At 40.5% G+C, this 25,298-nt stretch overlaps 2 protein-coding genes and 1 pseudogene across 4 annotated transcripts in view; 1 reads left to right on the top strand and 2 right to left on the bottom strand.

Annotated features, from left to right (window-relative positions):
* Positions 1 to 12,520, bottom strand: part of TTI1 (TELO2 interacting protein 1) — a 46,564-nt gene extending 34,044 nt beyond the window's left edge. For 2 of the 3 annotated variants that reach the window (XR_011996908.1, XR_011996909.1), the window contains exon 1: positions 12,255 to 12,347. The gene's annotated coding sequence lies outside the window, so the exon portion shown is untranslated. Of the gene's footprint in view, positions 1 to 12,254 lie in introns of all 3 variants that reach the window. The other variant, XM_026009688.2, reaches the window with a different exon arrangement.
* Positions 12,334 to 25,298, top strand: part of RPRD1B (regulation of nuclear pre-mRNA domain containing 1B) — a 52,512-nt gene continuing 39,547 nt past the window's right edge. Inside the window, exons 1-2 of the mRNA XM_026009689.2 lie at positions 12,334 to 12,943; positions 18,176 to 18,305. Of these exons, the coding sequence (XP_025865474.2) occupies positions 12,793 to 12,943; positions 18,176 to 18,305 (281 nt within the window). The 5' untranslated portion in view covers positions 12,334 to 12,792. The remainder of the gene's footprint in view (positions 12,944 to 18,175; positions 18,306 to 25,298) is intronic.
* LOC112928263 (ATP synthase subunit f, mitochondrial pseudogene) lies at positions 22,796 to 23,304 on the bottom strand (annotated as a pseudogene).

The following is a 25,298-nucleotide window of genomic DNA, read 5'->3' as shown; positions in this document are numbered from 1 at the left end:
CCACAGAAATGATGAAACCCAGAAGACAGTAGAAGGACATCTTTAAAGAGCTAAGAGGAGGGCAGTCCGGGTGGCTCAGTGGGTTAGCACCGCCTTCAGTCCAGGATGTGATCCTGGAGACCCGAGATCGAGTCCCATGTCGGGCTCCCTGCATGGAGCCTGCTTCTGCCTCTGTCTCTGCCTCTCTCTCTCTCTCTCTCTCTCTGTCTCTATAAATAAATAAATAAAATCCTAAAAAGAAAAAAGCTAAGAGGAAATAACTACCAGACTTGCATTTTATACCCTATGAAACCAGCTTTCAAACCTGAAGGTGAAATAAGAGATGGTTTATGGATTAAAAACTAAGTGAACTCATTGACATTAGGTAATGGGAAAAAATAAGGAGAGAAAATGAACCTAGATAGAAGCACGGCTATGTTGGAGGTAATGAAGAACAATGGAATATACTGATATAAATTAATACTAACTGTACAAAACAATATGTCTTTTGCAGTTTAAGTATAGATCTAAAACCAAAATGCAAGATAATGCACAAAAGAAATGACAAATACCCACCATTTGCTTCGACGTGGATGGAACTGGAGAGTATTATGCTGAGTGAAATAAGTCAATCGGAGAAGGACAAACATTTTATGGTCTCATTCATTTGGGGAATATAAATAATAGTGAAAGGGAATAGAGGGGAAGGGAGAAGAAATGGGTAGGAAATATCAGAAAGGGAGACAGAACATGGAAGACTCCTAACTCTGGAAAATGAACTAGGGGTGGTGGAAGGGGAGGGGGGTGGGGGTGACTGGGTGGCGGGCACTGAGGGGGGCACCTTTTTTTTTAATAAATTTATTTTTTATTGGTGTTCAATTTACCAACATACAGAATAACACCCAGTGCTCATCCCGTCAAGTGAGGGGGGCACTTGATGGGATGAGCGCTGGGTGTTATTCTGTATGTTGGCAAATTGAACACCAATAAAACATAAATTTATTATTAAAAAAGAAGGTGCATGGGAAGGGATGTAAAAGGAGTTATGTATACGAAGAATCTCACAGTATCAGGAGGTGGTATGATTATATTAGACTAACATATCAAGAATACATGTTGAAATTTGTAGGGTAAAGTGCCAAAAGAATTATAAAAGAAGTATACTTAGTAAATTCAGACAGCGGAAAAATGGAATAAATATTTTTGGATTTATCTAAATACAGGTAAAAAATGAGAAAAAGAGAAGCAAAACCTGTGAGTCAAACAGAAAATAAATAATAGAATGGTAGACAGATAGAAGGCTCACTGAAATAATGATTACATTAACACAGACTTTCTCAACAGTGGCACCATTGACATCTTGGGTTTGATAATTATTTGTTAGTGGAAGGCTGTCCTATGCATTGTAAGATATTTATTAGCATCTTTGGCCTCTGTCCCCCAGATGCCAGTAGCATTCCTCCAGGTGTGACAACCAAAAATGTCTCCAGACACTGCCAAATGCCCCATGGAGGGCAAAAATGGCCCTTGGATGAGAACCATTGGTATAGTCATCAAAATCCTAACAGGGGGAACACCTGGGTGGCTTAGCGGTTGAGCGCCTGCCTTTGGTCCTGGGCGTGATCCTGGAGTCCCGGGATCGAGTCCTACATCAAGCTCCCATCATGGAGCCTGCTCCTCTCTCTGCCTGTGTTTCTGCCTCTCTCTCTGTGTCTGTCATGAATAAATAAAAAGTCTTAAAAAAAAAATCCCAATGGGATTTTTGTAGAAAGTAACAAAATGACTCTAAAGTTGATATGGGAATGCAAAGTGCCTACAATAGCAAAGACAATCTTAAGGAAGAGGAATTAGATTGGTAAATTATCGTAGTAGAAGTTCTTAACGCTATCTGATTTCAAGATTTACTATACAGGTACAACAAGTAAAGTCAGTGTGTTATTAGCATAAAGAATGACAAACAGAATAGACCCTTCATATGCAACAAATCCATATACCTCACAAAGGCAATGCTGAAATGACCTGGTGGAAAGAACAGTCTTTTTAATGGAAGGTGCTGTGTCACTTGGCTATCCCCTTATGGAAAAATATGTATGTCTTGATTCTATCTGACATTGGATTTAAATGTGAAATGTAAAGAAAATGTAAGGAAACAGAGAAGAGCATCTTTGTGATCTTGGGGTAGGCAAAGATTTCTTAAACGGGATACAGAAAAGGGCTAACTAGCTAACTATATAAAAAAAAAAAGGATAAATTGGATTACATTTGAGTTAAGAACTTCTGTTCATCAAAAGACATCATTAAGAGTGAAAAGACAATCCATAAAGGAAGGAAAGATGTTTGCTATATATCTGACAAAATACTCATATTGATAATAAAAGATTTTTCATAAATCATTAGGAAGAAGACAACCCAGCAAAAAACATAGGAAAGGACTTGAACAGACATATCAAAAAAGGAGATTTCCAAATGGCTAATCAACATATGAAAAAAGACACTAAACATCATTAGTCAGGAAAATGCAATTTAAAACTTCAATAAAATACTGTTATACACCCACCAGAAGGGCTAAACTGAAAAAAAAGGGAGAAAAAAGACAATGAAAATACTAGGTGTTAGCAAGGAAATGAAGCAACTAGAACTCTCATTCAGTGCTGGTAGGAGTGTAAATTGGTGCAACTAATTTGGAAAACTCTTTGGCAGTATCTATTATTTTAAAGGTGAACATATGCATGCTCTATTACCTAGTAATTTCACTCTTTGATAAATGCTCAACAGAAATGCATACATAAATATATCAAAAGGTGTGTCAAGAATTGACACTCTACACAATTGCCCCTGAAAATACTTGAATGCCCACCTCCAGTAAAATGGATAAATTGTGGTATATTCTCTAAATGGAGTATTACACAGATGAAGATTTACCACAATTGGACATCTTCAAAAGAACAGGTTATAGACTCAGAAATATATAAACTAGCTTTCTGTAAGGAAGAGAATATACCAAATTGCTACTTTGACATGACTATAAAAGGCAATCATATACCTTTATGGGATGGCCATGAAATCACACTTGTGTGACAATATGTCAATTACAGAAGGAATTGTTTAGAGATTTAGAGACTTAGGAGTCCTAGCTTCTATTCCTATAAAATGCAACCCTGATTATTTAAAGTGGTGCTGCAAAGTTTGATGTTTCTGTAACTGACAGCACCAGGGTGTTCTGGCCCACTGGGATGAGGCATTCAGAAAGAGTGGATTATCTGGCTGAGTAGAGAAAACCGCCCAGAGTTCAACTGTGGCAGACAGTGACTGAATAAACATAAGCCTGAATAACCAGTTCCCGATTGCTGATGGTCAACTACACCCTTCCTAGTTCAGCATACCCACACTGTGCTTATGGGAAGCAGTCACTGGAGAGGCAAGGGAAGAGAATTGCAACCATAGTGCATGGGTGAGCCCATTCCCCCCATAGCCCCTTCTCTCCCCATCCTCCCCTCCTCTCTCTGCCTTGTCACAGGGATAGGCTAGGGACCATCCCTGGGCCATGGCATAGAGGTGGTGAAGACAAATGGGACAACAGGCACAGGATAAGGTACTATACTTTACAGACACTTAAAGGATAAGATGGTAGATCACAAGGCACTTACTATATCATACAATCAAGAAGTGAAAAGGGGAGAAAAAGAAAGAAGTCCAAAGGACAACTGGAAAGAGAATGAACATCAACTGTGCAGTGTTCGTGGAGGGAGGAGGATTTGTGCTGGAATTCAGGAATTACCTTTGGGACCGTGAAGGAAGGCTGCTCAAAGTAAAACACCTGTTACAAGCAAAAGCAAGAAGGAAGAAAAGTCAAAGCATCTAATAAATGCAGAGGCAAGACAGAGATGCCATCACAGCAAGTAAGCCACACTTCACCAAGGACTGACATTCTGACTACCTGAGCCTTTGCACTTGCTGTTCCACCATATATTCATCTTTTAGGCCTTTGCTCAAACATAAACACTGAGTGAGCCTTCTCTGATCACTCCTATTTAAAACTGCAATCCATCCTCACTCTTCCTCTCCCTGGCACTCCCTATCTCCTTTCCCTGACTTCAGAGTTTTTCTCCATAGCACTTAGCACCATCCATCAAACCAGATTACCTACCTATTTATTTGTTTATTGTCTCTCTCCTCTCACTAGAATATAGGCTCTATAGGAGAGTGATAATTGACAGGTTTGTTTATTGCTTCTGGCACACAGCAGGCATTCAATAAATGCTTGTTGAGTCAACAGCCATATTCTGGTTCTTTCATTGCTAGAGCTTTACTATCAGCTATGCCTGAATTGGATCTGGGTAAAAACTTCCATACTCTTCTTCTCTTGGGGTAATTCCTATGGGTAGATGACATCATCCTTTATGATAGGGTCTTGTTACATTAATTCTTAAGGGGGAATCATAGCTCTAGATTTTGGCTAGGCCACTTTTAGGCTGTTTCCAAGACAGGGACAGAATAAGAACACAAATCTGGCTATCTGGATTCAAGTCCTGGCTCTACATCTAGCTGTGTGATTTCCATGAATTTCAATTTTCTTCAACATAACATAAATTTGGTAGATAAGATTTTTCTCCAAAAGTCCTAACTTTGAATAACCAGCATATGGATAAAAAGACTGGGTTCAGATTCCAAAAACAAGAGTTCCGACATAAGAATTGTCAAAATAGGTTCTCGAACAGAAGGAAGAGAATATTTGTTGGAGAAAACCTCACCAAATGCCAGGCATGTACTAGGTATTTTATGTACATAAAAATTCCTCATCCATCAGCTGAGTAACACAAGGCTCAGAGAGGCTAAGTGATGCCCATGGTCACGCAGCAAGCAATGCTAGACCTGGAATTCACCTGAAGCCTATGTGACTTCAAAGGCTGTATGCACACTTTCCACCATACCAGAGGTTCCTCCAGTCTGTTTATTAGAATCCAAGGGGAACAACATAAGCACAGATTCCGGGGCCCCACACCAGAGCTACTGAATCAAAACCTACTTTGGGGTGGGGGGATGGTAGGTATGCTTATGAATCTATTTTAAAAGTTTGCAAGGTCAGTGTGATGACCAGTCAGGCCTGGTATACATTCTACACAAACTCTGTCTTCTGAAGAATGAGAACCAGGTGATGAAAGTACTTGCTCAGTATCCATCTGGCAGTAGTGTGCAGAGTACGCTGGAGGACTACTACCCTGGGTGAAACTGACTGGTTTATTTGTACACCTCTCCAACCAAACAGTATACTTTTTTAGTGTTGCAGCTTTACTTGTGATTTTTCCCAGTAATGGGTACAGTATCTGCCAGTTTCCACTGTTTGTTTAATAAATGAGTAAAAGAAGCTGGATGAACATTAAACCTCTAGTATATCTGAAACTTTGTACCTTCCTACTCATCTTTCTTTCTGCCTAGAAATGTTTCCTTTGCATATACTATGTGCCATGTACTGTGCTAAGTTCTTGACAAGGAAAAGGAGTTACAAAGTTAACTGGAGGGACTTAGCCCTGCAAGAGAGGAGTATACAAAATAGAAGGTGGAGGAGGGGAATCAAGGAGACTTTCCATAAATCCTTCCTGAAACTACTTTAAGCTCATTTCCTTTCTAGCTGTTCTCTATAGAATAGTTGTGAAATTGTGCCTTGTATTACACTAATACTATGTATCTAAAGCTTCTACTAGACAAGATTTTTGGTAGGCAATACATTTTAGAAAAGCAATTCTTAACTTAGAAAAGGGTGTACATCAAGAACATATGTTCCTTTCCCTCACCAGCAGGGTAGTGTCAGAGGAGGCCTAGTGGACAGTAGGACTTTGGGTACTGTCCTGTAATAATGAGGCCACCCCCAGTGAAGTGCAATGGATACTAAGTGGGGAGCTAGAAGTCTCACTTCTCCTAGGAAGTAATGAGGAACCCTTCCCTTTGGGTGTCAAAGGAGGCTGAGAGAGGACTCTGGACTTCTGTATTGTACTTGGTTCCCCTGCCAGAGTGGCATCAGAGAAAGCCAGCTAAAACAGAAGACTTAAATAGGATCCAGAGTATCAGAACATAATGCAAAAATGTCCAATCAAAAATCATTCATCATACCAAGAACCAGAAAGATCTCAAACTGAAAGAAGACAATCAATACACCAAACACTGAGATGACAGAGATGTGAGAAATTATTCGACAAAGTTACTAAAGCAGCCATAATTAAAATGCTTCAAGAAGCAATTATGAACTTACTTGAAGCAAATGAAAGAACAGAAAGCCTCAGCAAAGAAGGAGATATAAAGAAAAAAATACATGGAAATTTTAAAACTGAAAAATTCCATAATAAAAAGGTCAGTAGTTGAGATTAAGAGTAGAATGGAGAAGACGCAGGAAAGAATCTATGAGCTGCAAAACTTAATTAGGTAGTTAGAAACTACCTAATCTGAACAACTGAAAGAAAATAAGACTGAAACGAGCTTTAGGGACCCACAGGACTGTAACAAAAGATCTAAGAGTTCCAGAAGAAGAGGAGAAAAAGGGTAAGTTTGAAAAAGTACTCAAATAAATAATGGCTGAAAACTGACCAAATTTGGCAAGAAACATAAATGTATACATTCAAGAAGCTTAGTGAACCCAAACAGAATAAACCCAAAGAAATTTACACCAATTACCAATTTATACCAATATAATTTCAGATAATTATTTAATTATCACATCATAATTAAACTGCAGAAAACGAATGACAAAAAAATCTTGAAAACAGCCAGAGAAAAATGATACCTTGCTTTTAGGGAAAAAACAATTGAAATGACAATGGATTTATCATCACAAACCATGTATGCCAGAAGAAAGTGGCACAGTAACTTTGGGGGGGAGGGGAGAACTGTAAGACAGAGAATTAAGACGGAGAATTCTATACCCAGCAAAAATGTCCATCAGGAATGAAGGGGAAATTGAGTCATTTTCAGATAAAGGAAAACTAAGAGACTTTATCACCAGCAGGCCTGCTCTAAAAACATGGCTGAAGGAAATCCTTTAAACAGAAAGGACACATCAGAAAAAGGAATATTGAAATGTCAAGGAGGAAGAAAGAACACGGTAAGTGAAGATACATATAAATATAATAGGCTTTCCCTATTCTTTTGAGTTTTCTAAATTGTGTTTGACAGTTGAAGCAAAAATTATATCACTGTCTGATTTGGATCTAAATGTGAATGTAGAGGAAATATTTATGACAATTATAAGTGGGAGAGAATAAGGAAACATAAAGGGAAGTAAGGTTCCTATACTTTACTAGTAGTGGTAAAGATAAGTTACATACAAATAACGTAATACCTAGAAGAACCATTAATAATGGTTCCAAAGGGACACCTGGGTGGCTCAGGAGTTAAGCGTGTCTGCCTTTGACTCAGGCCGTGATCCTGGAGTCCCAGGATCGAGTCCCGCATCGGACTCTCTGCATGGAGCCTACTTCTTCCTCTGCCTATGTCTCTGTCTCTCTGTCTCTCATGAATAAATATATAAAATCTTAAAGAAAAAAATAGTTCCAAAGAGATACATTCAGGAACACTATTGATAAAATAGGATTCTAAGAAATGTTCAAGTAACGGGATCCCTGGGTGGTGCAGCGGTTTAGCGCCTGCCTTTGGCCCAGGGAGCGATCCTGGAGACCCGGGATCGAATCCCACATCGGGCTCCCGGTGCATGGAGCCTGCTTCTCCCTCTGCCTGTGTCTCTGCCACCCCCCCTCTCTGTGACTGTCATAAATAAATAAATAAATAAATAAATAAATAAATTTTATAAATATATTTAAAAAAAAGAAATGTTCAAGTAACCTATAAGAAAGCTGGAAAAAAAAAACTAGAGAAACAAAAACAGAACAAACAGAAAACAAAAAATAAAATGGAAGATTATGCTCTAACATATCAATAGCCATATTAAATATACCAATATACCAATATACCAATGAAAAAACAGATATTATCAAAGTAGATTACAAAATATGACCTGACTCTATGCTCTCCACAAGAAACTCACTTCAAATATGACATAGGTAGGTTGAAAGTAAAAGCACACACAGAAAGATATACAAACATTAATCAAAGGCAAGTAAGAGTGGCTATATTAACATCAGGTAGACTTCAGAGCAAAGAAAATGACCTGAGAAAGAGGGACATTCTATAATCATTAAAGGGTCAACCCATCAAGAAGACACAGCAATACTAAAAGAATTATGTCAAGACACAAATCCTAAATACAAAACAACCACAAAATATGTGAAGCAAAAATGCATTAAAACTGAAAGTATAGGTGGTCACCCCAAGTACAGGTGGTGACTTCAACATTCTACTGTCAACAATTGACAAAATTGGTAGAAAATCAGCAAGGATAACAGAAGAACTCAACAACACATCTACCTACAGGATCTAATTAACATTTAAAGAATACTCCAACCTACAACAGGCAACCCTTTCAAGTGCCCACAGAGCATATATCAAGACAAATCACATCCTGCGTCATGACACAGAGAATATAGTATGTCCCCCAACTATGATAGAATCAAACTAGAAATCTCTGTAACAGAGAGAAAGGAGGAAAATCTCTAAACACTGGGAAACTAAGCAACATATTTCTCAATAATCCATGGATCAAAGAGGAAATCTCAAGGGAAATTCTAGAAGATACATAGAAACAAATGAAATTTTTTTAAAAAGATTTATTTATTCACGAGAGACAGAGAAAAGAGAGAGAGGCAGAGACACAGGCAGAGGGAGAAGCAAGCTCCACACAGAAGCCTGACGTGGGACTCGATCCTGGGACCCCAGGACCATGCCCTGGGCCAAAGGCAGGCGCCAAACCACTGAGCCACCCAGGGATCCTAAACGAATGAAATTTAGTAAAAATACAATGTATCAAAATTTATGGGACACAACTCCAGTCATGCTGAGAGGGTAATTTTTTTTTTTTGCGAGAGAAATTTATTGTAGTTAATACATACATTAAAAAAGGGGAAAGGTCTCAGATCAATAATCTAAACTCCCACCTTAAGAACCTGGAAAAGGAGGAGCAAAATAAAACCAAAGCAGGCAGAAAGAAGGAAATAATAAAGAGAACAGAAATCAATGAAATTGAAAATTGAAAATAAAGAAAAATCAATGAAACAAAGAACTGGTTTTTTGAAAAGATCAATAAAATCAACAAACTTCTAGCAAGACTGAAAGAGGGAAAGACAGATATCAAAGGATGATACAGGAATATCACAAAAACTTCACACACATATTCATTCGACAACTTAAATGAAATGGTGACTTCCTCAAAAAATACTACAGCTCACCCAATATGAAATAGATTATTTGACCAACCTTATAACGTTTGCCATTTAAAAACTCAAAAAGAAAAAGAAAACAAATCCAGAGGCCCAGATGGTTTCACTGGGAATTTCTACCAACCGTTTAAGGAATTAACACCAATACTACACCGTTCTAGAATAATGAGGAAATTTTTCCAACCTATTTTACCCTGATCCTGAAACCCAACAAATACATAAATCAAAAAACTGCAGACCAATTTCCTTCATGAACATAGATGCAAAAAAATCCTAAATAAAATATTATTAGATATACTTTGCATGTAAAAAGAACTACACACCATAACAAAGTAGGGTGTATGCTAGGGATGGAAGGCTGACTCAATATCTGAAAATCAATCAGTGTAATTACGTATTAACGGGCTAAGGAAAAACCACAGGATTCTATCATCTTATCTTTCAGGCTTCTAAATGCTGAAGTGTTTGAGGAATCAGTCATTGAATTTCTCTTCTTTCTGGTCCTATTCTCCCTATGACTCCCATACTTATATCTCTATCAGATCTCTCCCTTGAACTCTAGACCCATACATAAATCCAACTGCCTATGAGACACCTCTATCTGGATAGGCATTTCCACGTGGGTATGTACAAAGCTAAACTCCTGCTTTTGCTCCCCAGATCAGCTCTTTCTGTAATTCAATAAATGCAAACTCTCATCTTTATGGTTGCTTGGGCTAAAACCTTTGGGGCCATATAGACTCATCTTTGTTTTATACCTCATATATAATTTGTCAGCAAATCCTGTTCTTCCTCTAAAAGACAGAATCCCCGGATTCCTATCCCCAGAATCTGACCATCTCTCACCACCTCCACCCTGTTCTGAGTCATCCTTTCACCTGGGTTATGACAACAGCTGCTGAACTGCTCTTCCTGCTTCCATCCTTGCAGTCTTGCTGTTCTCTGCTTAACAGCCACGATGGTTCTCTTTTGCTCAAAAAGCATTCAGTGAACTCTTATTTCATTCTGAGTATTATCTAAAATCCTTCCTACTGTTTACAGGTCCCTACATGATATGGTCCATGTCATGTGGTCCCTGGCTACTTTTCTGAGCTCATTTCCAGCATTCTGGTTCACATCACTCCCGCCTTACCATGTGTCCTGCTGTTCCTCAAAAATGCCAACAATGGTCTGACAATCGCACTTGGTTTTCCTTCTGCCTGGAACAACATTCCACCATACAGGATATGGCTTGCTCTCTCATTTCTTTCAGGACTCTGACCGAATGTCACCCTATCAGGGAGGCCTTTTTTGATCAGTATATATAATACACTCCTACCCTCCCACAAATGCATTCTTCATCCTCCTTACCCTTCTTGATTTTTATTCAAGGTAGAAACCATTTTCTGACTTGTTTTATACTTGCATATTTATTAAATCTATCTTCTCTTGCAGAAGGTCAGCTTCTGGGGACGTAGATTGGCTTTGCTTAAAATAGTGCTTGAGACATAGGTGCTCAAAAATTATTTGCCGAAAAAATGAATCACTGGCTCAGGAGTGAAGACTCTGGGATTAGACATCAGATAACTTTGATGTGACTCCTAGCTCTGTCATTTTCTATGTCCAAGTGATACTGGACAGATTACTCAACTATGTTTTATGTTTTCTCATCTTTCAAATAGTGATAACAATCCACATCCCACAGAAATGTTGTTAAGGATTAAGTAAAACAAAATATGTAATGTGCTTAATACAAAGTGATTTGGTGTAAGTGTTCAGTATGTGATAGTGCTGCTTAATATAGAAACATGGCCCAGATTTGAACTCAGGGGCCCTAGGTTACAATTATAACCACATTTTGACTGTGTAATTTTAGGGCATTTGCCTTTTTTATATTAATTCACCCAATCAGCTATGAATAAGGTGGCAGGATGAGAAAACTAAAAAAGATGCAGTCCTTTCCCTCTAATCTTAGTTATGTGATCTTGGGTAGGTCTAACCTAACCTGTCTTGTTTCCTAATTTGCCAAATGAGAATAACATAATAACTACCTTATATAGCTCTGTCGTGAGGATTAAATGTGTTACTGTGTGAAAACAGCATCTAATCTGATAGCAATTGCTCACTATGTTGGCTACAAATATGATCACGATGATTCTAGTCTGGAAGAGGAGTGAAAGAGCTAAACAAAGAGCTACAATATGGTGCAGTGAGAGCAAAAACAGTCAACTAGAAGAATGTCTCCTAACTAGGGTTTCCCCGTAACTGGTAAGTTCCACGATAACCAGGATCTTTTAAAACTCTGTTATGTGTACAACAACCTAACTCCCTACCACCAACCCCACAGCAGCTGGAAAGGCAAATTTCTCTACTGATTGGATCGTTGGAATTTAAAACGTTTTAAAAATACGTAAAGAGGATAGTCTCAAATAGTGTTTTGAAGGAGATCAATGGAACCAATGACCTCCCTGCCCCCACTCTCAAAAAGGTTAACATATTGCTTAAATTTGAGAAACGGTCAAATGGGCCCCCCAGAGGGCAAGGGCAGCACAAGGGCAGCACGCAATTTCCTCAAAGAAGCAACTAAATTAAGAGCACAAAGGTGTGTTTTATGGCAGTGCTGTCAGAGTAAAGCTCAGAACTGGACATTAAAGGGTGGTCCTGGAGATTGAGTGGGGGCACACCAGATGAGAAGGCGGGGGGCGGGGGGTCACCTCTGGAGAAAGAACAGCAAGAGCCAAGGCGTGAAAAGTGCACGTGGGTGGCTTGGCACAACCAAAGGAAGCTGGGGGTGGGGGGGCGGAGAGCAGGACATGTACGGAGACGACTGCGGTCTGGGGCCTGCCAGACGAGGGAGAAAGCGCCCCCCCGCCCCGTACCCATTCCTGATCCCTCGACATGAGTGTCTCTACCGGATCTCCCTCTACGGGTTCCCGGTTGCTGGGTTCCCTCTTGCTCCCGCCACTCTTCCCTTACCTCGTCTTCCAGCCTTTCCCTCACTCTCCCGCCTCCTTCGCCCCGCCGGAAGTGACGTGTAACTAGCGCGCCACAGAGCGCCAGAAAGGTTCTGCGGGAGCGGGAGAAAGGGTTCCGGCGAGACTCCCTGCGCCTGCGTGCGGGCGCGAGCGGTCAAAGCGCCTTCCGGAGGCCGCCGGATTGCGCTTTTTTGCCGGTCTGTCGCTTTCGAAGTGCCCTGAGCGAGGTTCGGGGAGGCCGCCGCCACTGGAGGGGCGTTTTTCTGTAGCTCTGACACCTCCCGGTGCCCAGCTACTCCGGCCCTTGCCCTTTGACCCTGCTCGCGGCGGGGTGAGAGGTCGGTGGCCATCTTGTGGCGGCGGCGCGGGCGGCTGTTACTGCGGAGACCCATCCCCTCCCCCTCCTCGCCCCCCTGGCCGTCAGTCAGTCAGTAAAGAGCCCCGCAGGCGGTCCGGTGAGGCCCGGGCCTCGTGCGGTCGCTCCTCCCGCCGCACTGGGCGGCCCAGGCCGCTCCCTGCAGGGCCCCGCCGCCGCCACCATGTCCTCCTTCTCCGAGTCGGCGCTGGAGAAGAAGCTCTCGGAGCTGAGCAACTCTCAGCAGAGCGTGCAGACCCTGTCGCTGTGGCTCATCCACCACCGCAAGCACGCGGGACCTATCGTTTCTGTGTGGCACCGAGAGCTCCGCAAAGGTAAACACCCCCTGGGCCCTCCCCCCATCCCACTCCCGAGGCTCCCCTCAGCTTCTTGCTTTCCAAGCCCGGGCCTCTGCGCCTCTGGGGGGCGCAGGCAGTGTTATCCCCATTTCTCAGAGAAGGAAACTGAGGCCCAGGAAGGTTCAGGGTACTTGCGTGAGGCTCCCAGACTGCGAGCTCGTCCAACCCTCCGCCCCCCCCCCCCCCCCCCCGCTACTCCTGACACCTGGGACTGTTCTTATCTCGACAGCCTCGTAGAGGGCACTGGCCCTAGGCTGTTGTGTGCCCGTGGCTCGGCTGAGCGTTTGGAGTGAGAACCAGAGCACTCTGGAGTGAGACTGCCCGCCCGGATGCAGTCCTGGCCAGGCCGCCTACTAGCCGGATGACACTGGGCTAGGGGCTTCATCTCTCTGTGCTTCTGGTTTTCTCATCCGGAGGACGAGGACGAGGACGAGGACGAGGGTAGCTGCCCCTTGCAGAGCCTTTATTCTGTGCGGGTCAACCATGCCAAGACCTTTCTGCATATCCTCACACTGGGTCCTCGGACACATCTGTGAAGTGGGTACAGTTACCCCCATTGTGGACGCCTCGGGGGCGAGCTGCCTAGACCTTGCCTCTCAGGCTCGTGCATCTTAGACCTTTTTGCATATCCTCACACTGGGTCCTCGGACACATCTGTGAAGTGGGTACAGTTACCCCCATTGTGGACGCCTCGGGGGCCGAGCTGCCTAGACCTTGCCTCTCAGGCTCGTGCATCTTTCATTGATTCCAGGCCCTGCTCAGGATCTGACAGACGGACCCCGAGCTCAGCCCGTTCAGTGCCAGGCACCGGGTTGGATGCCTGATAACACGTTGGCTCCAGAGGCCATCTGCCTGGAATTTAAGCCTGATTCTGCTATTCACTGACCCCAGCGGCTTAGCCTCTCTGACCCTCAGTTTCCTTACCTATGACATGGAGGTGATGAAGACTGATATTTACTGTGCCTTTAATTATGTGCCCGGTGCAGTACTGGTATTTTTACATACACTGTCATTTTTTAAATTCTCAGAGTTCTCTGGAGTAGGAACTTTGCAGATGAGGAAAACTGAGGCTCAAACAACTTGGCTGTGGTAAGGAGTAAACAGGAAAATCCAAATGAACATCTAGCATGGTGTCGAGTACAGTTTAGGCATTTCATAAATAATGGTGAAACGGGACTACTGGTGACTCAGTGTAAGGCATGGTCTTTGCCTTCAAGTTGCTTGTAGCCTGGTGGGGCAGGATGGGCACTTTTATAGCTGTTAACCTGATAATTCCCTACCAGGAAGCTGAGGAAATGAAGCTTAGAGCCATTTTGGAGCTTAGAGCAGCCTCTGTGTAGTAGGCCCTTGATAGCATAGGAAGTAACTTTACATGTGTTTTCTACTCTCTGTGAGATGGAGTAGGTTAAGTGGTGTTTTCAGTGCCTTAGACCTGGTGAGGCTAGATTGCATTAGGCTGTCAGACACCAAGATCCTGGATTCTTCCAGGAGACCGACCCAGTTCTAGCCTCGCAGAGACTCGCCTTCCCACAAATACATGTGCTGTATGCTGTACTGAGATGGGGTCCCCTCTGGGCAGTTGGAGAATAGAGTCTGGAGCCCCCGAATTCTCCTTCTTCTACCCTACTTGAGTTATGGAAAATAACAATTTAGAGAGTGCATTCATCTATGAAGCACTTTTAACCCTAATCTCATGTGATCCTAATTTCATAGAACCTTATGTTTTAAGGAGACCAGCATTGTTATCTCTCTTTTATAGATGAGAAGGTAAAGATATGAAGAGATTAGTGCTTTGTTAGGGGCATATTGCTGGAGCATAAGTAAGAGCCCTCTGATGCCAAAATTTGTACTTTCAAGTATCCAGTGCCTCAGTGCCCCTTAGTAAGTGAAGATGATCATCTGGACTCCAACCAAACCCATAGCACTTATGTTGATCAGAATTAGTCAATGTATCCCACCCCATCCCATACCAATTTAGCATTTATTTCATGCTTACTAGTTCTGTCTTTTTCACTAGGTTTGTGTTTTGAGGGAGAAACTAGGTCTCCTTGTTTCTTTTCAACACCTATAACATTTAGCATGGTGCCTGTTACACAGTTTAAAAATAGGTTAGGAGTTCGATTGTCTCCAACTTCATTTTCATGGTTGAACAGAGGATCTAAACAGCACGACCTAATACAACTTTCTGTAAAATGTTTTATATCCATAATGCCCAACAAGGTAGCCACTTGCCACATGTGGCTATTGAGCATTTGAAATATGTGACTAAGGAATTTAAAAAAAAATTTTTAAGATTTTATTTATTTGAGAGGGAGAACTCAGGGGAGGGGGAGGGCAGAAATAGGGGGAGAGGTAGGTTCCTCATGGGGCAGGAAGCCCAATGTGGGGCTTGATCCCAGGACCCCAAGATCATGAGCTGAGCTGAAAGCAGACACTTAACTGTCTGAGCCACCCAGTAGCCCCAAGGAACTAAAATTTTAAATAATTATGCTAGTTACAATTCAAGTGTTCAGTAGCCATATATGGCTAGTAGCTACCATATTGGATAGTGCTAAGGTAGAGGATGCTCTTCCAAGCCTCAGGATACAGCTTCTTAATACCAAGGCTTCTTTCATGAATTGAGAATGCCTCCACAATGAAGTGGAAAAAGATTTTATGCCTTCAGTTCAAATTGACTAGCCCCTTAGATTCTGGCCCACCCTGAGTCTTTAAAAGTGGACATTTCTATCTGTGGTTAAGTCATTTTCCCTAAGATGTTCTATCTTAGGGAAGATGTTCTTCTCAGACTATCTTTGAGTCGCTGTCAAAATATTTACAGGATTTAAGAAGTTATTATTATTTGCTTAACTACTACTTTTATTCCTGATGGGTTATTGTCTTTCCACTTTCTAGGAATAATTCTTAATTTATCCCTTTGGGCTCTGTTCTAGGTAGAACTTTCCTTTATGGAGAAGTTTGATGTAAAATGCTCTTAGATGAATATTTTTTAGTAATGTTTTTATATGCTGGCATGAATGCAGATAAATAGGCTCACACACACACACACACACACCCCAACTTTCTTAGATGTCAAAACCAGCTAAACAAGTTAAATTTTTTGGTCAACTAGTTGTATAAATTTTGCCTAATAACTATTCCATCCCATTTGGAATAGGCATAGATAGAGGGTAAAAGGATTTATTTTGTCATATTGGAAAGCTGTCTCAACAAGTGAGCTGTCACCTGGGACTAGAGTAGAGGGTGTATGTGTTCAAGTGGTCAGGGCTTTGTGATACCACTTTTACACACATACTGACTTTGGCTTCAGGATGCTGGATGTAGAGGGATAGCGTTTGATCCTGAATAAATCCCCATTGCAAAGTTTGAGGATGATAAAAACTTAATTGGCATTGTAAATAGTGAAAACTTTGACTCCGGTCTCTTGGCTATCATATTTGCAGTACTGAAAAATGTATCATGTCTTAATTGTCCAAATTGACGTTTTATACAGTGAATTCTGGGTTTTTAAACATTTCTTTTATGGCATTTATAAAACTTCACTTAGTCAGATTTGCTTTGTTGAAGTTCTGTTGTCCTTTTGAATCCCTTAACTCGTGGGTTATATAGACTTGGTAGTTTTACTTGTTGCAACATCCCAGAACAAGGTTTGCTTCAAAGAAAGAAAAGCCTTTGTCATAATGATACCTTTGTAGCACTGGTAGACATTGTAACTATTGACACTTGATCTGCTTTGGATAATAGTTAGAATAGTTAAAGATTAGATATTATCGTCAGTGGGATCCCTGGGTGGCGCAGCGGTTTGGCGCCTGCCTTTGGCCCAGGGCGCGATCCTGGAGACCCGGGATCGAATCCCACATCAGGCTCCCGGTGCATGGAGCCTGCTTCTCCCTCTGCCTGTGTCTCTGCCTCTCTCTCTCTCTCTCTCTCTGTGACTATCATAAATAAATAAAAATTAATTTTAAAAAATTAAAAAAAAAAGATATTATCATCAGTTAGCCCTGGGAACTAGCTTCTTACCAGAAGGTTAATACAACTCAGGGTATCCATATTCAATTTTATAAATAATTTAAGTCATTTTAAACTGTTACATGCTCTTAAAAATCTTGTTTTTAACTTGGGTTATTCTTCTGTAGCTCCTTTAAAAATGTCACATCTTATGCCTGCTGTGTCAAAATTTATACATGCTGTGTGCATTTCAAAAGAAACAACTGGTTTCTGAGAGGAATAGAGTAAGGACTAGTTTTTCAGGTATGTAAAGGTTGATAGAAGGCTTGCTTTAGTTTTTCAGATATTTTAGCATTGGAGAAAATTTAGTGTTTTGGACTGTCTGATTATATTTTTATTTATTTCTTTTAAAAGAAAACTGGGACCAAAAATGATGGTGATGTAACTTTACGGTTGAGAAGTTATGTGCATAGAAGCCAGGAAATTCAGTAATGTTCCCCCAAGCAACTGTAACTCAGACAAAGTGCATGAGGTTTTTATGGTTTAATATATGATACCATATAGAGTAATAGGAAATACTACATTTAGTATGTATAAGAGAGAAGAATTATGGTTTTTGTGGGAGCCATAATTTTGCATATCCAGAATTCAGACATCCTTAAATTTATAGTAATAATGTAGCATTAATATATATTTGTATTTGAGATAAATATCTATTGGTGCATCTAGAGATTTCTCTGAGTTGTAGAGTTGATATCATTGACTGATGATTGTTATTGGAATCTTCAAAGAGAACTTCTCAGTGTGGGAACCTAAATTACAAGAATCTATTTTAAAACTGAAACCTAGCTCAGTCTTTCATTCTAGAGTATTTGGTAATTAATAGTGAATTTAAATTGCTCATCTTTGCAGTAAAATAAATGAAGACCTTGGTCTTAATATGTCTTCTTGAGAATATTGACTGCTTATCCTTGAGGAATTTTCTTTGGATTATCTTTATTTTTACCGTCAGTTACCGTGGTTAAAATATCACAGAAATGAAGATGACCTGCTCTTGTTTTGTTTTTTAAAATTGTATTCTCAAACATGTTTTGTTAGTGATGTCAAGAAGTTACTTAATTTGTTGTTTCAAACATAAAGGAACCCTGATCTCAAGTAGATGATGCTTGTCTTAATATTCTCTAGGAGTAGCTTAGGGCAGAAGAATTGTGGACTGAAAATTTCCTTGGTGTAAATTAAATTTTCTTTTTTTCTTTTTTCCAGCCAAATCAAATAGAAAGCTTACTTTTCTGTACTTAGCCAATGATGTCATCCAAAACAGTAAAAGGAAAGGACCTGAATTCACTAGAGAATTTGAATCTGTTCTTGTGGATGCCTTTTCTCATGTTGCCAGGTATGTTGTCTGGTTTTTTTGTTTGGGTTGGTGTTTAAATGCATTACACTTTGCTCCTTATTGTTCTTTCCTTTTCTGGGATAGTCTTTGCAAATTGACAACTTCATATTTTACAGGGGTGTGCTTTACAGAGTGTTGCAGAGGCCAAATTACGGTTTTATGTTTTGTTGCGCCCTTAAGAACTGTCTCAGATGTGTAAACATTTTGATACCTTGAAGGGATTGAGTCAGGCACTTGTAGAACATCTTTTTCCCTAGATGTGTTCCTTTGTTGAATTCATTTTTGAATATACTGTTTTTCTTGGTTTGGCTGAGTTGTCTCATTGGTTTATGGTCAGAAAACAAAGCTAAATAGTACCAAGAAACATTCCAGTAACAAAACCGTAATAGCAAGATATTAGTTGGTTATGTCTTCATTTTTACTTCCTTCCTTCTAGATGTTTAGATATCTCTTTTACTAAAAATAGTGGTCATTACTGTGACTGCAAAGATAATAATTATCCCCGCCTGGAAAGTAGATACTTGCACTGGCTGTATTATATTAAATCTCTACCACTACTGTGTTTTTGTTTTGTTTTATTTTGTTTTGTTTTTATGATAGTCACACACAGAGAGAGAAAGAGAGGCAGAGACACAGGCAGAGGGAGAAGCAGGCTCCACGCACCGGGAGCCCGATGTGGGATTCGATCCCGGGTCTCCAGGATGGTGCCCTGGGCCAAAGGCAGGCGCCAAACCGCTGCGCCACCCAGGGATCCCTCACTACTGTGTTTTTGAATGAGAGGACTAGTGCATAGAGCACACATGTAGCGAAGATCACAGAAAACACATTTGATTAAAACTTCTATAAATCACTTCTATCTACTTAAAAACAAATTGCTTTTCTGGATACACAGTTTAGTTGCTAAGGGGAGCAAAGAAAAACTATTTTTCACAGAAATATTACTTAGTAAACATATAAGAAACATCTTTGCAAAAGGAAATTAGGAAGGGCAAAAAGGAGACCAGTTGGTCAAACAAAATTGTTTTAGGGTCTGAAGTATAAGTGAAAGGTCTCAAATGTATAAATGAGTCTAGCATTCCTTGAAAGATTTGGGAAGTTTGAAGGAATAAAATGAAAACTCCAAAAGAAAGAAATGATACCTAAGTTTTTTAGAGATGAGAAAAAGATTTTTGTCAACTATGTAACTGGTGCTTACTTTTAATGAACATGGACTGAAGAAGCAGAATGTGTTATGATCTTGAAATAATCCTGAATCCTTAGAACAGTATGCTTACTAGACTACTAGAAGTGCTATCTCAAATTGGAGCCAGGCACTTTCTTGTTTTCAGAAGATGCAGTTCAGTTTCTTGAGCTGTAGCTCTACCTCCAGCACTGTCTTCAGTGACCTCAGATGTGTTACTTAGCTTTTTGAGCCCAGGTTTCTTAACTGATGAGATGGGGACAACATCCCCTACCTCACTGAAGTTGCCGTGGGGCAGAAATACACAAGTCTGTTTGAAAGTATGCAGTAGTACGATGCCTGGTCCCCAGTCTTTGCTCAGTTACGGAAATATGCTAAATTGTAAACTTTGTGATGAGAAGGACCATTTCTTCTCTGTTTTTTGCTGTATCCTGGGCACCTAGTAAAGTGTCTGGCACAGACCTGCCAGGTTACATAGCTTTAGGGAGTACCATTGATGTAGCCTTGATGTGATTGGTGTCTCAGGAGTTGGGCATCATTGTGGTCTGCCCTGACACAGTAGAGATATAGTAAATATTTGTTGAATGAGTTAATTAGGGTATGGGAAATTGACTAAAATAACTTCCTGTAGGGATAGTAAACATAACATTTTTGTTTAAAAATTGAACAGTAATTATTAACTGCCCCCAAGCCAGGAACGGGTAAGTAGAAGGGAGTAAGAGAAGGAGGATGGGCAATACTGGGATTGAAAACTTTTTTACTTGGTGTAACATCTTAAAACCTATCTAGGAGGTGCTGTGAAAATGTCTTGGCAGATTCTATGGCATTATGGGGAAACTAAGCCTGATCCTTTTCAGTGGGGGGGGGGGGGGGGTGTCTATTCCCCCCCCCCTCTTCTTTTTCTTTTAAGGTCCTTTTTGCTATTAGATTCAGGATCCCTATGTTTCCAAGCCTCTTCCTCCTACCTTTGTTAGAACAGAAAAGCTAGCTACTCCACTTCAATCCTAATGTACCTTATCTGTAGTAACAAGTACCCTGTATGGTTTTCTGTGCCTAGTGGATGAACAAAGATAGTGGACCCATTAATATTGACCAAAATTGATTAGGAATCTCTATGATAATTCTCCTCCCCCCCCCCCCCCCCCAACACCACAAACCAAACCTCTCAGGTCAGAGGAAGCTGCCAAGCTCATAGGTGAGATTTCATCTGAATAGCAGTTTAAGTAGCTAGACTTTGAACTGTTTTCCCCACACAAATGCCTTCTTATTTTCTCCTCAGTTTGGATATAGTTGTGCACTTCATTTTTCATTCAACATGTATTTGAGTGCCTTCTATGTGCCAGGTACTGAGGTAGACACTAGAGGAGCAGCAGTGAACAAGGCAGGCAAGGACAAATAAATGAGCAAGATACTTTCAGAGGGTGATAACATGGACATAATGAAATAGAATATCAGCCCGGAGTGAGATCTCTTCTAGTGTGGTTAAGGAAGCCTCTCTAAGGAAATGACATTTGAAGCAATCATGTGAAGTAGGAACAAACAGCTATTAAAAAGAACCTAAAGTAGAAATAATCTTGGCATGTTAAGAGGATCAGAATGAAGGCCAGTGTGGTTAGAACAGTTGTGTTGGGCAAAGGGAAAAGCAGCATCCAGATAAGATCAGAGAGGTAGGCAGGTACCAATCACATATGTCCTGTAAGCCCTGGGAGAAAGAATTTTATTCTGATGGGATGTCAGTGATTAGTTTAAGTGGAGGAATGATTTATTCCATCATGTGTTAGAAGGTCCCTCTGGCTTGGTGTGGAGAATGGATTATAAGGTCAAGGGAGAGACAGGGACAGGAGTATGAAGGGCATTGCCTTTCTACAGTCTAGAGATTACATTGGCTAGGACTCAGAGAGTGAAAAAATAGTAATAGCTTCCAGTTTATCAAATGTTTACTTTGTGGATGAATTTGCCTCACCTTCCCATGTAAAATTGATAGGATTTGTGGGAGTTGAGTGGGAACTGGTTGTGAAGGAAAAGAAAAATCAGATTATTTCTAGGTTTTTGACATGACTTAGTGGCTGGCTGCTGGTGCTGTTTGCTGCGATGAAATTTGAGGAAAAGATGTGGTAGAGGAAGTCAGGAGTTTTGGCCAGGTTAAGTTTGAGATGGCTTATAGATATTCCAAGGGCTGATGCCAGATAAGTGGATGGATGAACTAGTCGGAAACTCAGTAGGAAATTAATTTCTGGAGACGTCAATTTGGACTTATCATCATATACATACTTCTTTACTATGTGTCATGGATCCCCAAGGCCACTTTCAGGTTTGGTGACTTGCTAGGAGGACTCACAAGACTCAGCATATAGTTGTGCTTATGACTATGATTTATTACAGTGAAAGGATACAGAGCAAAAGTCAGTAAAGGAAAAGGTGTATGGGCTGCAGTCCAGAGGAAACCATGTATAAGCTTCCAAGAGTCCTCTCACAGTGGAGTCACATAAAACATACAAAATTCTTCCATCTGTGAATTGTGACAACATGTGTGAAGTGTTGTGTACCTGGGAAGCTCATTAGAGACTCAGTGCCCAGGGTCTTTATTGGCATTAGCCACAGGTACCCTCTGCCAAAATTTCCAACTTGCAGAAAGAAAGCAGGTATTCAGCATAAATGATATTGCTAGCACAAACAGTTTAGGCATAGTAAACCACTCTGATTATCAGTTAGGAAATTGCAGGAACACTCCTGAAACCTGAGTTTCCAGATGCCAGCCAAGGGCAAGCCTAGTGAGCAGGGTTTTCTAAGGGCGGCAGTCTCAGGCTTGCTACGCTCTTTTCTGCATAATTGGCAATGGAACATTTCTGCTCCAGTTTCACATGAGGCTCTGTTGGAAGCACTGGGGATATTTAGAATTCCTACTTTTAGTAGGCTCACCACAGGGCTGCTGTGCATGGGATAAGACAGAAAGACACAAATTATAGTTGATACACCAAAGAAATACCATTAGAACTACAGAGGAAGAAAAGGCCCCCAAGTTGGCTTGGCAAGGCCTCAGCTGACACTTCAAGTAGCGATTCTGTTTGAATAATATACAGTTTACACTTTTCAGATTGGTTTTGCAGTGATTGAGTTTATAATTATTATTAGAAGTGCATACTAAGTTGTGTTTAACATAAGTTACATTTAGATACTTATTTATCATTTTCTGCATAATTCACTGGTTAATGGCAAGGACTTTTTTCACTTAAAGGTTTCTGGTTTTTTTATTTTTATTTTTATTTTTATTTTTTCGAGTACCAGTCAATTTTTATTGGATATTAATTGTGAATTAGGCAATGGAAGGATTCAAGGATGCCAGGCAAAAGTCATGGTCAGGAATGCCAAATGTGTTTCCACACTGGGCCCTCTTCAGTGGTACTTGCGTAGCCATTCATTTTTGAGCTCCTTGTAAGAATGACAGTAGTTGAAAAGCACATAAGCAGCCAGCACCATAGAAATCCCAGCGATGTCCCCTTTCTTCACATTGATATACTTGTAATACCGGTAGTAACCTCTTTGAAATGCTCCAGCAGTGCCCCTAGGGGTGAAATCCCACATCAGTATCCAGCCTGGCAGCTCTCCTAGTTTCACCTCCATGAGTTGCTTTTCCTTCACTGGTACAGATGATGCCACCTTGGAGTCCTGGGTGTCCACTCTGGTTTCTCAGTTTAGAATGGAGTTAGTGCAACCTGAGAAGATAGTTCTGTTATAAAACTACTTCATTGCTTTAGTTGTATCCAATTCCAAATACTAATGGGACTTCAGTTCATTGAAGCTACTTAGGACAAACCTCATGAGGAAAAAGGTTTCTTGACTGTTGTATCTGAAGCTTTGAAACTTATCTGGCAAAACTGATTTACTATATTACTATATTTCTGGATAGGAATTAACCTATCCAGGTTAATTGAATTCACCAATTAAACTACAGCCCCTTTTTGGCTTTTCCCATTAGTGGTAAAAGCTTTTTGAAAATGACTGTTGGTTATTATAGGTTCGTGTATCAGTTTCCATTGTGTATCATAATGTGGCTGAATCTGTACCCTAAATCAGTCTTAGTCTAAATTGAGTCCCAAATATTTGGTCTGCATTGTATCTCTTCCCTTAACTAAATCCTTGATAAGAATTTGTTGTCGTGATAGGTTTCTCTTTTTTTTAAGTGAACAGAGAATTTGCAGAGAACAGGTTGTATGTTAAAAGTATCAAACAGTTCAGTTCTGATTAGTTGTGATTTGGTTATAGTAGTTACAATTATTTTATTTTCCACGCCATACATCTGATCTCATCAAAGATTTCCCGTTGCCTTTAGGATAAAGGCCACAGGTACACATACTTAATATGGTGTTCAAGGCCTTCATAATCTAATTCCACTCTACCCCTCCAGATTCTTCTGCTATTTCCATATTCTCCTTAGATACTTAAGCCTATATTACTCCCAACTTCTCCCCTCTTCACATTGTTCTACTTCGAGGGTTCCATTTAAAGGAGAGAAGATAGCATGAGCAAAAGCACATGTATGAGAAGGAGCAAATTTTGAGCAGAAGATACATATGGTTGAGTGTCCCGTTGGGGTGTTGAAAGGGAAGGGGTCCCTGGGTTAGGCCCCAGAGGTCAGGTCCTAGGTCTTGTTCTTCATATTACAAGCACAGTATTTCATAAACCGCATTGAATGAGCAGGTGAGTATTTAGCTGATGTCTGACACAAATGGCTTTGTTGTGGGAAGATGATTGTTGAAAGGTAATTCATTATACATGGCTTATCGAAATCTATCTAAAAATTTTCAAGGAAGATTACAATTAGGCCAATATTGTGCCTGTTCTAGCGTAGGTAGCAGTGGTGAGGAGAGGACAAATCGCTATCCCTTTGGAAGTTGCATTCAAATGGATAAAATATAAACAGATAAACTGTAAAGCATATCAGAAGATAAATTGTATGGAGAAAAATTAAGTATGGGTAGGGAGTGTGATTTTAGATAGGGAGATTAGGAAGGGATGCTTGAGTCAAGCCACAAAGTAAGGAAATGTGGTTCCAGGCAAAGTGAACTTTAAGTGCAAAGTCCCTGAGGCCAGAGGGCTAGGGTAGCTGTTAGGGAATAAGGAAGGGGTAGGGTAGGTGAGGCCAAAGAAATAATGAGCTGTGTTGAGAATGGTTTTGTAAGATTTATAAGAACTTTCACACTTTTATTCTGGGGGAAAATGGGAAGAACCATTGGAAGTTTTAAGCAAAAGTGACATAATCTGCCTGGATGCAACAGAATTTTTAAAGCTTAAGATTAGCTTGTAGAAGGATAAGGGTGGAAGCATACTATATAATTTCAGTCATAGCTTTAAGTTTTATAAACTATCATTGAATTTTTTTCCCTTTTTCCCCCCTCACCTCTGACTTGAAAAAACCTTGACCAAAAAAATAGGTTGTGTGTACCCTGATTTAGTACTTTGACCCTAATGTAGTGAAATTTGCCATACTTCACAAATACTTCACAAATAATGCAGTCTGACCAGATGAAGCTGAACCCTTATGCTACCTTGAGTGTAAACATAAGTTTTAGAAAAGTGCTAACAAGGCTAAGGGTGGATGAAGTTCCCATCTCTGTTGAATTCGGTATGATTTCTTGAAATTCCTGTAAAAGATATTGGCTTAGAAACTAAGGTCTCAGGATATCCCTTCTTGTTGGAAGTCACTCCGGGTAATAAGATCGTTAACATCCAGATAGCTTTACAAACTAGAACAAGTCATAGTAATACTGTGGATGGTGAGGGAATTTGTTTTGCTTTCAGAAAGTCTTCCCCTA

Source organism: Vulpes vulpes, chromosome 14 (genome assembly GCF_048418805.1).
Source record: "Vulpes vulpes isolate BD-2025 chromosome 14, VulVul3, whole genome shotgun sequence".
In the NCBI taxonomy this organism is placed as follows: Eukaryota; Metazoa; Chordata; class Mammalia; order Carnivora; family Canidae; genus Vulpes; species Vulpes vulpes.
This window is presented reverse-complemented; position numbering and strand designations above follow the sequence as displayed.